This window comes from Protopterus annectens, chromosome 3.part0, assembly GCF_019279795.1.
Source record: "Protopterus annectens isolate FY-2018-M chromosome 3.part0, PAN1.0, whole genome shotgun sequence".
In the NCBI taxonomy this organism is placed as follows: domain Eukaryota; kingdom Metazoa; phylum Chordata; order Ceratodontiformes; family Protopteridae; genus Protopterus; species Protopterus annectens.
Window position 1 is genome coordinate 1,774,254,775 of NC_056731.1, and position 14,129 is coordinate 1,774,268,903.

The 14,129-nt window shown below is 41.6% G+C and overlaps 1 protein-coding gene across 2 annotated transcripts in view; it reads left to right on the forward strand.

The window, feature by feature from the left end:
- Positions 1 to 14,129, forward strand: part of LOC122797053 (polyamine-modulated factor 1-binding protein 1-like) — a 2,450,839-nt gene that overhangs the window by 614,588 nt on the left and 1,822,122 nt on the right. For both annotated transcript variants that reach the window (XM_044065829.1, XM_044065830.1), the window contains exon 10: positions 335 to 418. In XM_044065829.1, the coding sequence (XP_043921764.1) occupies positions 335 to 418 (84 nt within the window). The remainder of the gene's footprint in view (positions 1 to 334; positions 419 to 14,129) is intronic.

Here is a 14,129-nt window from a genome sequence, read left to right on the forward strand (position 1 = left end):
ATTTCTCTCAAATCATTTGACAGAAAATAGAAATATTTCCCTGCGCTGAGCTGGTTATGTATCTTCAATTGCACATGTTGATGTTTTAAAGGTATCTTGTGGAGTTATAGAAATGGATGTCACACTAAGGCTATTTCTTTTCATTTTCTTTTTTTATTTTAACATTTTATTTTCACTATTTTTGAATTATGTCAGCGTGTGGTTCCACAGTATACATTTAGAAATAAATTGCATATTTTGTTTGATCAGTGCCTGTTCCTATGTTTTTTTCTTTTTAATTTTTAGAATTATATCACCAGTTCTTTTCATATGGTCTCCCTGTGTTTTTCCACAGTTGCAGGAGAAGGAAAACAAAGCTATTTTGCTGCAGAAAGAACTGTTACAAGCACAGGACCAATATTCTGCTTGCTATCAAGAGGTAATGCTGTCTTAAGTTCTGTTTTGTTGTCAGTGCTTTCATTTAAACAATACATATGGGTAACATAGCAGAAGGAATGAATTGTTTCAGATCAATAAAATTAAATCATTTGTGTTACTAATCAATGTGTTATAATTATGGGGTCAGAATTGCTTACCTAGATAAAGTTGTTGGAGTTAAACACACTGATTTGATTGTCTGTAGCTTTAAATGGTAATATAATATGTAACTGGCTTAGTAGATTGTTGACAGGGCATGCATGTGAGTTGCAAATATATGCCATAAATGTGTTGGCATACACAACTTGTTTTGTGTGGTAAAATGTACTGTGAAAAAATCCCTGCCATAGTTATTTTGCTTTATTACATTTTTAGAATGCTTGGTTGGCTTTTTTTTTTTCGAAAGAGTGTCATTTTAAGAGTTTTATTTATTTATTTTTTCAGCATTGAATAAGAATTCTGTCCTGAAGAGATGTCTGAGTTGCCTTGATTGCACCCTTCCCACATGGTCTCAGCATGTACAGATGTCTCACACTATCATATTAAACAGCTGGAATAGAATACTACAGACAACGCTAACAGTTTTTCTGATAGCGCAGGATACACCTTTTACCTACTATAGATTTGTCTTTTTATTGGAAAATAGTACCCTTTTTACCCACAGATGTAAATAAGCTACAGGATTCAGACTTTGAAGACAGTACTATGGACTGGGGAGGAGTGCACATCTTCAGAGTGTCATTATATTAATGGGTTAGCCTCCCTTGAGCTTTACAAATACAGTAAATCCGAAATGCTATGAAAAGGAATGGTGTGAGTAAACTGAGGTACCTGGGGCCCTTTTTTGTTTCCAGTTAAATTTTTTACTTTCCTATAATTTCTTAGATTATATTTGTGCTTTAACTCAGAAAAAAATGCTAATTTTCAGTAAAGAACCCTGTATAACGCAGGAGATGCTGTGACGACTGCAGCTGTTAGTCATTTCATTGTGTTGTTTCTTGTGTTAATAGTGAATTTTATTATTTTATTGCCTTGGCAAATGAAGCATGTTATACTGGAAGTGTGTGAAGACATGGCTTAATGCACAGCTTTGTGCAGAATGTGTCTTTGAAATGGGTCTATTTTAGAACATTGACAGGGCAGAAGAGTGAACGCCCTTACGTCGACACAGCATAACCGAAATGACTAAATCTCGAATGGCCAGAACAGCAATTTTTTTTCCCAGGGAAAAAAATTGCTGGGCCATTTTTGGGACTTTGCCGTTCCCTCCACTGTAGTGCAATCTCAGAGTTGGTATATTTAAGTGGGGGGTGGGGGTTGTCTGTTGGTTTGTTTTTTGTTGGCCCAGCGATTTTAGCAGTAACATTGGTTAAGCTGTGTCGACGTAAGGGCATTCGCTCTTCTGCCCTGTCGATGTTCTAATATAGACCCTTTGAAACGGCACCCAAGATTCATCTTTTCATAGTTCCCAAAAAATATTTTAGTAAGCTTTGCTACCCTACACCCTGCATGTGGAGTGGGAGCTTTATTTTCCCAGACTCCTATAAAATACTTCCAGTGTTGCACTGCTGTAGGAGGAAAGAGGCTGAATCTTGACAAGTTAAGATGCAACAGGTTTGGCTTTTTCATTCTAAATGTTTTCTGAGCAGGTGGCTTACCCATCTGTTAAAAGAAGCCCCTGCTGACCTGGCTCAATGATTTCTCAAATTTAAAAAAAAAATCAACTATTTCAACTGGTAGTTTTACTGTGTTCTTACCCTTAAATCAAGTAGCATAGTCTGGATACAAGGTTTGTTGCATCCAGAGCTGTTTGTTTTTGCCTTCTGTGCTTCTGGCAACCATCGTGTGTTTGCCTTCTGTGTTTCTGGCAGCCATCTTGTGTCGGTAGGGGCCTATCTCCTCTGCTAGTGAGAGTAGCAGGGCTGCCTGGACCTTGTCTGGCACAAGCTGATTGGTAAAGAAAGCAGGGACTAGCAGGATTCGCTAAATTTCTGTGTTACTAGAATCTTCTATTTTTGTTGTATTTAAACCCTGTGTTTGAGCTAGTTTGGGCTTGTTTGCATGTCACGCACTGTAGCTGCACTGTTTTTAACCCATTGCAAGGTATTCCAGCTACAAATTTTCCCTTGGTACCACTTGTGTGATCACCTATTAGACCTTCCACCCTTTACCCCCTTAGCTGCCTCTGGTCTCTGTCATTCTGATTCTGACAAATATAGATAAACAATTTCCTTTGGTTTCTTCTGCCAGTCTGGTTGATATGGGCATCCTGAAACAGTGTAGCAACTGCCTCATGTACATGGGCAACCCTCTACTACTACCACCTAGGAACACAATTTGTGAGAGATGCAATTACATTAAGAACCTAGAGTCTATGCTGTCTCCCTCACAAGCCAGTATATGTGGCACTGGGAAGGCTGTCAGCACAAACACCACACATCAAAAAATACATACCCACATATGCAGAGGTCCTCAACAAAAACATACTCAAACAAAAGAGACCTCCAAGGCAAAAACACATGCGAACTCCACTGTCCATCACACCACACACCACACCTAGTCCACACACCTGTTTCTCACAGCCACTAAGGCCTAAACATAAACCCAACATATTAGTCATAGGAGACTCCATTGTGAGAGACACAGATGTGCCCCACACCTGGCTGGATAAGGAGAATGTCATGGTTAGTTGTTTGTCAGGTGCCAGAATCTGTCATATCACCCATGCACTCCAGCCTCTCAACAACAGGTACTGGTATGACTCTGTCATACTCCATGTTGGTGTTAATGACTTGAGACATACCTCCCTGGACTGTATGAAGAGAGACATGATTGAGCCTGCTGAATATGTGTCCCGGGCAGGTATGTCCCTAGCCTTAAGCAGTATTTTACTGTCACCCAGAATGATGCCTCAATGCAAACAGAAAATGATTGACTTTAACAAGTGTCTTGGTTTCTAGCATCATTCCAGGGGGGTTGAGTAACTGACAGCCTGGGAAGACATGTTCAGCAGACAACGATGCTTTACCAGAGATGGCCTGCATCTGTCTCCCTTGGGCTTCAGGATTCTGGCAAAGGCTCTTGCCTCCCTAATAGTGGCTTTTTTAGGCAATGCCATGCGGTCAAAACTACCAACATGAAAATTTCATCAAAATGCAAATTAAAGCTCATGCTGCTAAATGCTAGGAGTCTAAACATGAAACTGCACTCATTCTAGCATTCTTAACCCTGGAAGATGCTGACATTTGTGCAGTCACAGAAATCTGTTTCAAAGTTGTGGAAAGCACCTCAGCCATAGTAGGTTACTCATCTTATCATACATTCAGACACCAAACTGTGGGCAGCAAAGCAAAAGGAGGTGAAGTTGCAATATATATATTAAAGACATAAACACCTCCAGGCTGGTAAAACAGTATGACGCACAGGAGACCCTCCAGGTGCAGTCAACCGTTGACAAGACCCCTATTCAAATCATAGCTAGCTACAGGCCCCCAACTTTAACTCAGGATGCCCACTCTACATATCTGGACCTCTTCAAGTCTATCAGGATTCAACCCTTTACTCTGATCATGGGCGACTTTAACTATCCAACCATAGATTGGAAAAACTACTCATGTCAAAACACAAATGTCCAGAGATTCCTTGATTTTGTGAATGCAAATGCCTTGGACCAGCTGGTCAACACCCCCACAAGAGGTGATAATATTTTGGACTTGGTATTGGCCAACATGAGTAACCACTGCAGCATCTCTGCAGTGTCATCCTCCCTGCTAAGATCCAACCACAAAGTGGTTACTTTCAAAGTCACCATCTACCCCAACCCTCCCCCCCAGCTAGGGTCAAACAAAAAAACTTCTCCAAAGCTGATTACCAACTCCTGAGAGAAGGTATAAACAGCTTCACAGCCCCCTCCCCCTTCATAGGAACTAGAACATATGTCTAAACCTGCACCAAAGTACTATACAAGGATTTATATAACCTCTTAGAGTCAGGAATACCTGACAGGACAAAATCCTCCTCCTCAAGGTAGAGTAAACCTGTCTGGTAGTCATCTACAATAAATAAACTCTATAATAAAAAGGAAAAAATTGCTGTCCAGGGCCAAGAAAGGAGCAAGTGCCTAATTGGAAGCAGTCTCTCCTTAGCCTGAATAAGCAAAGAAAGAGCACTAGTGAAATTTTCCAAAGCAAACTTAAAGTCCATACTGGCCCCATCTACTACAGACTCATAGGCCTTCTTCACATATGTCCACAATCTCAAAGAAAATGCTCAGCTCTGCTCAGAACTGGTGGTCAAGGACACCACATACACAAATGCCGTAGATATAGCCAAACTGCTGGCAGACAGGTTCAGTGAAAACTTCACCCCTTTGTCCCCCATCACAAAATCAGGACATTCCCAGCACCTGATCCCCTCCCCTTATCTCTAGGGAGCAAGCAATCACTGCTCTCTCAAAGTAAAAAAAATACAGCCTCCATGGGACCCGATAACATCCCAGGCTGCATCCTGCATGAACTCAGGCAGGAACTTGCAGCACCATTAGGCACCCTGTTCAACCAAAGCCTGAGTACCGGCTTCATCCCAGCCGAGTGAAGGACAGCCACTGTCATCCCTTTTCACAAATGTGGAGTGTCCACTGATCCAGTAGATTATAGACCCATCAGCCTAACTAGCCTCATCTGCAAGGGCATGGAACAGATTATCATGGACCTCATTAACAAAGAGATTGGCAACCTCCTACCGCTTTCCTTGACCTGGCCAAAGCCTTCAATACTATTCCCCACTAGGGTATAATAGACAAACCCTCTCATCTGCACATCAATCTGTATGTTACCAGATGGGTAGCAAACTGGCTGACTGATAGAACCCACCTAGTCAAAATAGGGGAAGCCACCTCAAGCATTAGACCCGTAATGAGTGGTGTACCCCAGGGATTGGTCTTGGGGCCTCTGTTGTTTGGAATGTACTTTTCTGAGGTGTAGGCCAAAAAGAGTGGGCCATGGCTGACAAATTTGCAGATGACTGCAAGCTGGGTGCTGTCATCAATTCCCCTAGTGATGTGAACATCCTCCAATAGGGTCTCACCCAAGCAAATGACTGGTGCAAGAAACATGGCCTGAAACTGAATGCCAAAAATTGCATCATTCATCCCTTTTGGGGAGAGTGATGTCCCCACAAATTATCACATTAATAACAAGGTCATAAGCATGCAATCAGTTGTAAGGGACTTGGGCATCCAGGTTGATAACAAACTGACTTTGGACCACCATATTGACTCCATTGTGCAGAAAGCTTTCTACGTGGCCCACCTCATTAGTAAGGATATCTCATTCAGAGACAAGGAGGTTATAACATCCCTGTATTCTTCCCTTATAAGACCCATTATTGAATACAATGCCCTTTCAACATGTACTTCAGAAAGCACATGCAGCAGCTAGAGAGACCACAGAGGTTCCTCACCCGGAGAATCCAGGGCCTCAAGCATCTACCCTACTAAAAGCCCTGTCCCTCTACTCAGTTTCATACAGACTCCACAGAGATGACCTTTGGCATACAAAGCAGCCTCAGACCCTGCCTTGATGGGACTGCTGCATATTCATAAGTCAGGCTCCACTCAAGTAACCTGCATGCATGACCTTAACCTGGTCTGTGACATTAATAGGACTTGTTGGCGGGGCAGATTTGTATTCCAAAGACTTCCTCTTCTGTTGAATAGACTCCCTGTCATTGTCAAGCAGAGTACTTCATTAATGCTTTTTAAGCGCAACCTGGATAACTGGATGGGGAACAGAAAATACACCCCTGAGTTTTCACCTGTGGCCCTGCTGAACAGCGGCATTGGGTGCTGACTTGTCGGAATATGGGCAGAATTCTTGGCTAGGCTTGTAAGGGACTCAGGGCTAATAGCCTAGTAACTTCCTATGATCCTGTCGCATGTTCACATGTACAGTCTACTCTTAACAATTTTACGTAAGATGAAAAAGTACTAATAATACCCTAGCTAAAAAAATCGCTGGCATGTTGGTCACATAGTGTCTTCTTGGTTTGAAACACTACTTTAAATCAGATGCTATTCTAAAAGCACACACTTTTTTTTGTTTTTATGTTTATGACCATCACCCAGAGTGTTTTTGCCCTTTGTAGATTCAAACCCAATTGAAAAGCTCAGTTCATAGGCACAAAGCAAGCTGTGAAGCTGTTTATGATCATGCAGACCCTGTAACCTATTATTATTCATTCCAGTGAATGGCATCGACAAGTGCTAATTATACCAGTGTTTTGATACTTGAAATAAAGGCAATTGTTTTCCTTTAAACTGAAATGCTAATGCACTTTCCTTGTTTTTTTTTTTTGTTTTCTCTGTCCTCCAAGAAACTGAATGCACAAACTGTTTTCTCCAAATGCTTGAATCTTAAAATAGTTTAGTGGGTCACTGCAAGAGAAGATTTCCTCTTACCACCCCCCCAAATGAAATGACCGTAGAGTTAATTTTAATTAGAGTAGAGATACTAGGGGTGCAGTACCCTGTATGGTGGGTATGTGGACTTTGACCCCACAAAAATGTTAATCATTTATTTGTGAATGCAGTATGTTTTAAGAAAACTATATTCACACTGGATGTATGCTCCTGCTGTATCACCTCTGTTGTTTTAATGGCCTCCTATCGTATTATTCCCTGTGTTTGTCACTCTTCCTCCTTTATCGCTGTTATCCTACCCCTACCTTTACATATTCTCAACATAGCCCTAATCTTACCCTTTCCATTCATTTTCCTTCCCTTCACCACACCACCAACCTTTTGTCCTTTCCCTTTTAATGGTCCCCCTCAGATGTATTGCTCCCAATCTGTTTCCAGTTTGTTTCCACCTCTCTTCCCATCAGTGTCCTATAGTACTTTACAGCTTTCCCTTATCCTTATTTCTTCTCTGCCATCCCATGTAACCTAATTGGAATCTTTTTTTTCTTGCATTTGTCCTTACTTTCTGTGTTTAACTCTTGCCCATTTTATTTTATTTCAGGTATCGTGTGCCAGTGATCCCAGCACATATTGCTGCTGACTGTAAAGACTGTTACCTGCATGCCCTTCCCCTACCTATTACCTACTTATATGATCCTTTACATGTCATCCCACCTAAATTTCCCCATCTGCCTTCTGCGGTTCCCTCCTTTATCATATCTGTCCCTGAAAACCTCTCTGTATTCTTTCCAGATGTCCTTCCCTACTGTCTTCTCTTCTGTACCTTCTTTTCTAATAACCCAACACTTTCCAAATGTAGCATCCTTCTAATTTCTCTTTTGGCCAGTATTTGTAGGACCAAATGCTACTTTTGCATTACTGTCATTTACTGATGCCTTAATCCCTGAAACCTCTTTAACCCCATCACAAAAGGCTTCTCATCCAGGAAAAAAGAGGTCATTGTTCCCCTCTGCTTGACACACATTAGCTCCATTATAGAGTACAATGCCCCTTTTGGAATGTACCTCACAAGACATATGCAGCAGCTGGAAAGGCCACAGAAGTGCCTCACAAAGAGGATTACTGGCTTCAAACAGATGCCCTACACTGACCATCTCAAAAAACTCCAGCTTTACTCTGTAGCATATCGCCTACTCCGAGGTGATCTCTTCCTAACATATAAAGCTATGTCAAACCCAGAGCTGTTGGACATGCTGCACCTAAAGAAATCCCAATCCCTCCAAGCTACATGCTCTAGGGACCTAAACTTGTCATCACAATAAACAGGACATGCTGGAGGGATAGATTCCTGTCCCAGAGACTTCCCATACTCTGGAACAAGCTACCCATCTATATCAAGCAAAGTTCCCCATTAGCACTCTTCAAGAAAAATCTTGATGAGTGGATGGGAAATAGGAAATACACCCCGGGCATCACTTCTGTGGCTCTGCTTGACTGGGGCATAGGAAAATAACTTTCGGTGGCATAAGCCAGAGAACCTTGTTGGCTAGGCTTACTTAGGCCCTTGGGCAGATAGCCTAGTACCTACCTATGAACCCCCCACACACACTTCAAAAGTATGTCTTTCCAACAACACCTTTTACAGTTCTCTCACCTCTCGTCTCTGCCATCTTATCCTTAGTTACGTCTGAGCTCTTACTCTTAAGCTGTCCTTCCTCCTTGTATGTCAGTCCTCTTTGCCCCTTCTTTATTTCTTGCCATTTCCCTTCTGGCTAATTCTTACTGTTTTCTTCCCAGCCTTTCCCTTCAGTCCTTTCTTCAAGTTTTGTTTAATGACGGTACACACCTATTAATAATCCTGGTACTCATCAATTGTTTGAATGCCTTAAATTTCACCTTGCTTTCATTTGCTGCATCTCTCTCTCTTTCCCATCCTTAATTGCCTCTTTTCACATTTATCCTCCTTCATCACTCTCTTGATTTTAGTCTTGTGTCATTCCATAACCTTGCTGTCATTTTCCAATCTTCGTGAACTCAGACTGCATCTTGTCTAGCTTTACCTCATCTGTCATTTATTTCTCCCAGTATGTTTCCTTCTTTCACCGGCTTTTTCTTCCAGTCTGAATCTTTCATTTTCCTTCTGTCTGAATCTTTGATGTCCGTATATACCACCAAGTAATACTTAATCTGTGGCCCACTCCTTCCTTTCTTCTCTTGGCCCACCCTTACCTACTGTTCTTCTGTTCTTGTCCATCTCCCTGCTGCCCGTATGTCTATCTGTGTCACATCTTTTGCAGAGTCTGTATTCATAACCAGCCCTTTAATCAGTGGTTTGTGCTTCTTCACATTCAAAAACCTCATTCATTTCATCTTCTTAACTCCATTTATCCTTCTTGAAAATGTCCCTGGTTAATATGTTAAGATTTAATCTCAACTTGTAACACAGCTTTCATTATTAATTCCTTATCATACTTTCTACTATTCTCTTAACATCACTCCCTGAGTACTAAGCCCGCTCTCCTGATTTGATCTTCCTTCACTGTTTCTTTCACTCCCGCACTCTCATCTGAATCATCTTTTCATTACGTTATAAGCCTAATTGCCTACTAGACTTCTCAGACTCCTCTAACCATCCCTTTAAAGGGCTCCACATTACTCAGCATACAGTAATATGTATGTACCACTATGGCTCCCTTACCACATTCCCCTTTCTGTCTGCCTTACTTGCTTATATCACGGATTGCTACCTAGAAGAGTCTGGCAATAACAAGCGCCCCTTCTTACCTTCCATTTCCAGATCAGCTTTTCCTGAGATGTCTCCATCTATCAACATTTTTAACTTTAGCTTAACATACAGTACCCTTAACAAATCCCTGAAGCAGTATCCAACCCATCTTCCTCTTAACATTTTGTAGAAAAGCATTTCAGTTAATTAAAATGCACTTCAGCAATCACTAAAACACAGACCGAAGTCATCGCCAAACATCTCACATTAGCCTACACTTACTCGTTCCCCAAGAGCAATGCTTATAAAGGAAGCATGTACTTTGCCTAATACTATTGTCATTGAGGAATCCATTGATTGACACACAGATGCCCCACTCAGCAGGTTAGACAAAGAGAAGATAATGGTTAGTTGCTTGTGTAGAGCCAGGATCTGCAATATCATGTCACTGCAAGGGGATCCAATATGGAAGGTCATGGTCAGCAGACCGCATTGCTTTGCCAAAGGCTTATGGATACTTGCATAAACCTTATCTATCCTTTTAGAGCCTTTTTTAGGCAATGCTAAAAAGACAATACTGCCAGAGCAGTGAAAATGTTTCCAAGCAACCACACCATTCAAGCCCTCCTCATTCTGGAGATTGTAGACATCTGTGCCGTGAAGAAGACTTGGTTTAAAACCTTAGAAAGTAGTGCAAAGCAACACTGCCTTCCATACATTCCGACCAACATGGGAGAGTGTTGCCCCCTCATGTCATCTCCTCATTAGAAAGGTCACATTACAAAGCTGTCTCCTTTCAAGTAAAAATCAACGCAGAAAACCAAACTTAACCAGTATTAGGAACTAAGTGACACTTATCAAAATGCAAGACCCCCCCCCCCAACCCAGAGACCACAGCTACCTGTTCAGAATTATTCACATAGTCCCTGTACAAACATGTGAATGGCTGCAGAGACTGCTGTACCTACTAGAAGTAAAGACAAAACAAACACTAAAAACAAACCTACTGGTGGAATCCTCACCTAAGCAAGGTATATAATAAAAGAAGAAAACTTGAGCTTGAAATCATGAATACCAACTCCCTTAAAGACAAGTGTACTCTTATACAACTAGACTAGAAGCTAAGAGGTCTAAGACCAACTTCAAGGTCAGTACAGTCTCGCAGGCAGCCGCAAGGCATTCTTCAGTTATGTCCAGAACCTTAAAGGTAACACACAGCAGTGTGCTGAATGATAGTGAACTGCACCAACTTCACCAATCATGGTGATGTAGCAAATCTACTGGCTGATAAATTCAGCACAAGCATCACCCCCACTCCTCTCCAGCTCCACCAGGTAAAATCCCCACCAACATAATTCTCCTAACTATTAGCAGGGACCAAGTGCTGGCAGCACTCGCTAAAGCCAAGAACACTGCCTCTGTGGATCCCAACATCATTTCCAGTTGCGTCCTGAAGAGTCTAAAACCTGACCCATTAAGAATACTTGAAGCGCTCTTTAACTACAGCCTTGAAACTACATTCCAAGTTAATGGAGGATTGCAACAGTCATTCCCATCCACAAGGGCAACCCATCAACTGACCCAGGGAATTGCAGACCCATCAGTCTAACAAGCCTACTATACAAAGCCATGCAACAACTTATCATGGAAATGTTAAAAATGATATTGGCAAATTGCAGACACTGAACCTAGCCTAATTTTAGCTTTGTTAAGGGAAGGTTGTGCCTACTTAATCTGATAGACTTCTTTGAGAGGGTCACCAAGGCAATGGATGAGGATAAAACAGTGCATACTGCATATCCTGACCTTGCCAAGGCATTAAATACAGTACACCAATCAGGAATTGTTGATAAGCTCTCTGAGCTATGTATAAATTCCTACATAACTCGCTGGATATCTGGTTGGGTCATAGACAGAACCCAAGAAGTCAGGATCAGCAATACTACCTCCGCCAAGAGACTGGCCACCAGCGGAATACCCCAGGACTCTGTGCTGGGCCTGCTCCTGTTTGGCATCTACTTCACAGAAGTCTGTGCTAATGTTCAAGGCCTCTGGCTCACCATGTTTGCAGATGACTGTGAATTGGCAGTTGCTATAGATTGCCCCAAGACACCAACATCTTGCATTACGATTTAACACAAACAAATGACTGGTGCCAAAGCCTTGGCTTACAACTCTGTGCCATAAAATGCATTATAATGCCCTGTGGGAAACTGTCAACCCAAGTTAATTACTCCATCTATAAAACACCCCTAGGAATCAGCCCAGTAGTAAGGGATCTGTGAGCATTTGTGGACAGTAATATGGCCTTTGACCAACACACAGCTAATATAGTAAGAAAATCATTCTATGTCATCTATCTTATAGATAAGAGTATGGCATCTAAATCCAAGGATGGTATAGTACTACTATACTTGGGCCTTATCAGACCTGTCATTGAGTACTGCACCCACTTTGGTATGTACCTAACCAGACACTTGCAACAACTGAAACTCCTGCAAAGGTTTCTAACCATGAGAATTTATGGCGTAAATACCCTGTCTTACACTGATTGCCTAAAGGCTCTGTCTCTGTATTCATTCTCTTACAGGGTGTGGGAGAGAGCGGAATGTTTACTTGTTTACAGGGAGGGTTCCTCAGACCCAGCCCTGATGGAACTGTTGCACATGTACAAAACAAACAGCATGAAAACACTAGATCAAGGGATCTAAACTTTGCTTGTTACATAAAATGTGCTGTAGAGACAGATATGTATCCCAAAGGATTCCCACACTATGGGATAGGCTCCCCATTTCTGTAAAATAAGAGTTCTTCTCTGACCCTATTCAAATGAGACCTTTAAAGTTGGGAAAACCTATGGACAGAGGCCATTAATAAGAAAAGTATTATCCTGACTACTCTCCCAAAACACACGCACAAATCCATTGTTACTTCCCTGCTAACCTTGCATTGGGATTGATGTAAAGGAACTGAGTGAGAGGGCAGTAGGTGCAGCAAGCAAAACCTTGGTCATGTATTCCCATGGTAATTAGGTTCCAGAAGCTAGTGTTAATGCTGCCACTTGGCAAAGTGGTACACCTTGAGTAGTTAGTGCAGTTCTAGAGGCCACACAAAGATCGTATGACATCAGGCTGCTTGAAGAAATCCAGCAGAAAGCCAGAAGATGTCTGCTTGGAATGGAGGAGTTAGAATAGGACCAGAGACTGGAGCAGCTGAAGATTCTTTCACTAGAGAGCAGAAGAGATGGGAGGCATGCCACAGTATACAAGACCATACCCAGAATCTATGAAGGGGTAAACAAGAAAGGCAGAGTGGGTAGTATGGGACACAGACAACAGCAGAATGTACTTGCCATCTGTTTCTTGGATCTAAAAATTACTTCGGAACAAGGTTGTGGAGTTGTGAAAAGAATTTCTGGAATAGGTGATGGAGTGTGGCATACACAAGGAAGTATGGCAGTGCAGAAGAGGTGAGGAGAAGGTAAAGGATGAGGTTGAATAGTAAATACACTTAAAAAGGCAGACTAGAGAGGATTATTTTGTCCTCTTGTCCTCAGACAGACTTGATCTTTACCTGCCTGTATTCTACTCACAGTTCTTAATACCTTCCCTGCCAGTCCCTTATGTTCCCTTTTCTGTCCTCCTCATAGGTATGTACTTGGTGATCAAAATTTCCCTCCACCCTCAAGGAGGGCAAGATGATAGGTCCGAGTGGGATAGAGAAAATTTGAAGACACACAAGATTATCTAGGTTTACTTCGAAGGTAACAAGGGTGCAACTCTAGTTGATATGCATTTATTCATTTATTTGGTATTAGCTAACTGGTTAAGTGAACTTGTCAGCTGATCCTTTACAGTCTTGACCCAGGTTAAGATAGCTTAAAATACAATAAAAGGTAAATACAATTAATGTTTGGAATAACATGTGTAGTGGAAGTTTGGTCTTGAGGTGGGGGTATACATTGAAATTGGAGTCTGTCATATCAGTGTGTCTTATTTATGTATTAACGAAGGTGTAGGTCCTTTTACCTGGCATTTTAGAAACCATTTGTTTTGTGATGGAAAAGAATGTCAAAAAAGACTGGATCTTTCGTGGCTCAAAATGCAAGACACAGACTCCCACAGAGGATTCTATAATCTGAGTATAGAATGAAGGATGCCAGTCTGTCCTGATAACTAAGATTTTTGAGGCAACTGATATTTTTAGTTAGGAACCTCTGAGGTCTGTCAAGTTGAGTAATATGTATAGACAAAAACCTGTCAAAAAGGAAATTATATTCAATAATGTGTGTGATGAAATATGAGTAAAAAGGAATTAACACTTTTTGGACCAAGGGGCGCTTCCTTTGGAAATTAGCTGAGCCAGATAGAAGAGTTTCTTAACTACCATGGAGATGCAGTGGTCAGAAGATAAGGAAATATAAACAAGTGTGCCTAGATCTCTGAGTGATGGGGTCTGGTTGGAAGGGTTTGTCATCCTTATGGTATGGGAAATGTTGTGTGCCAAAATTAACTATACTGCATTTTTTCACATTTGATTTGAGACCATTGTCCTTGTATTGGTTTAACA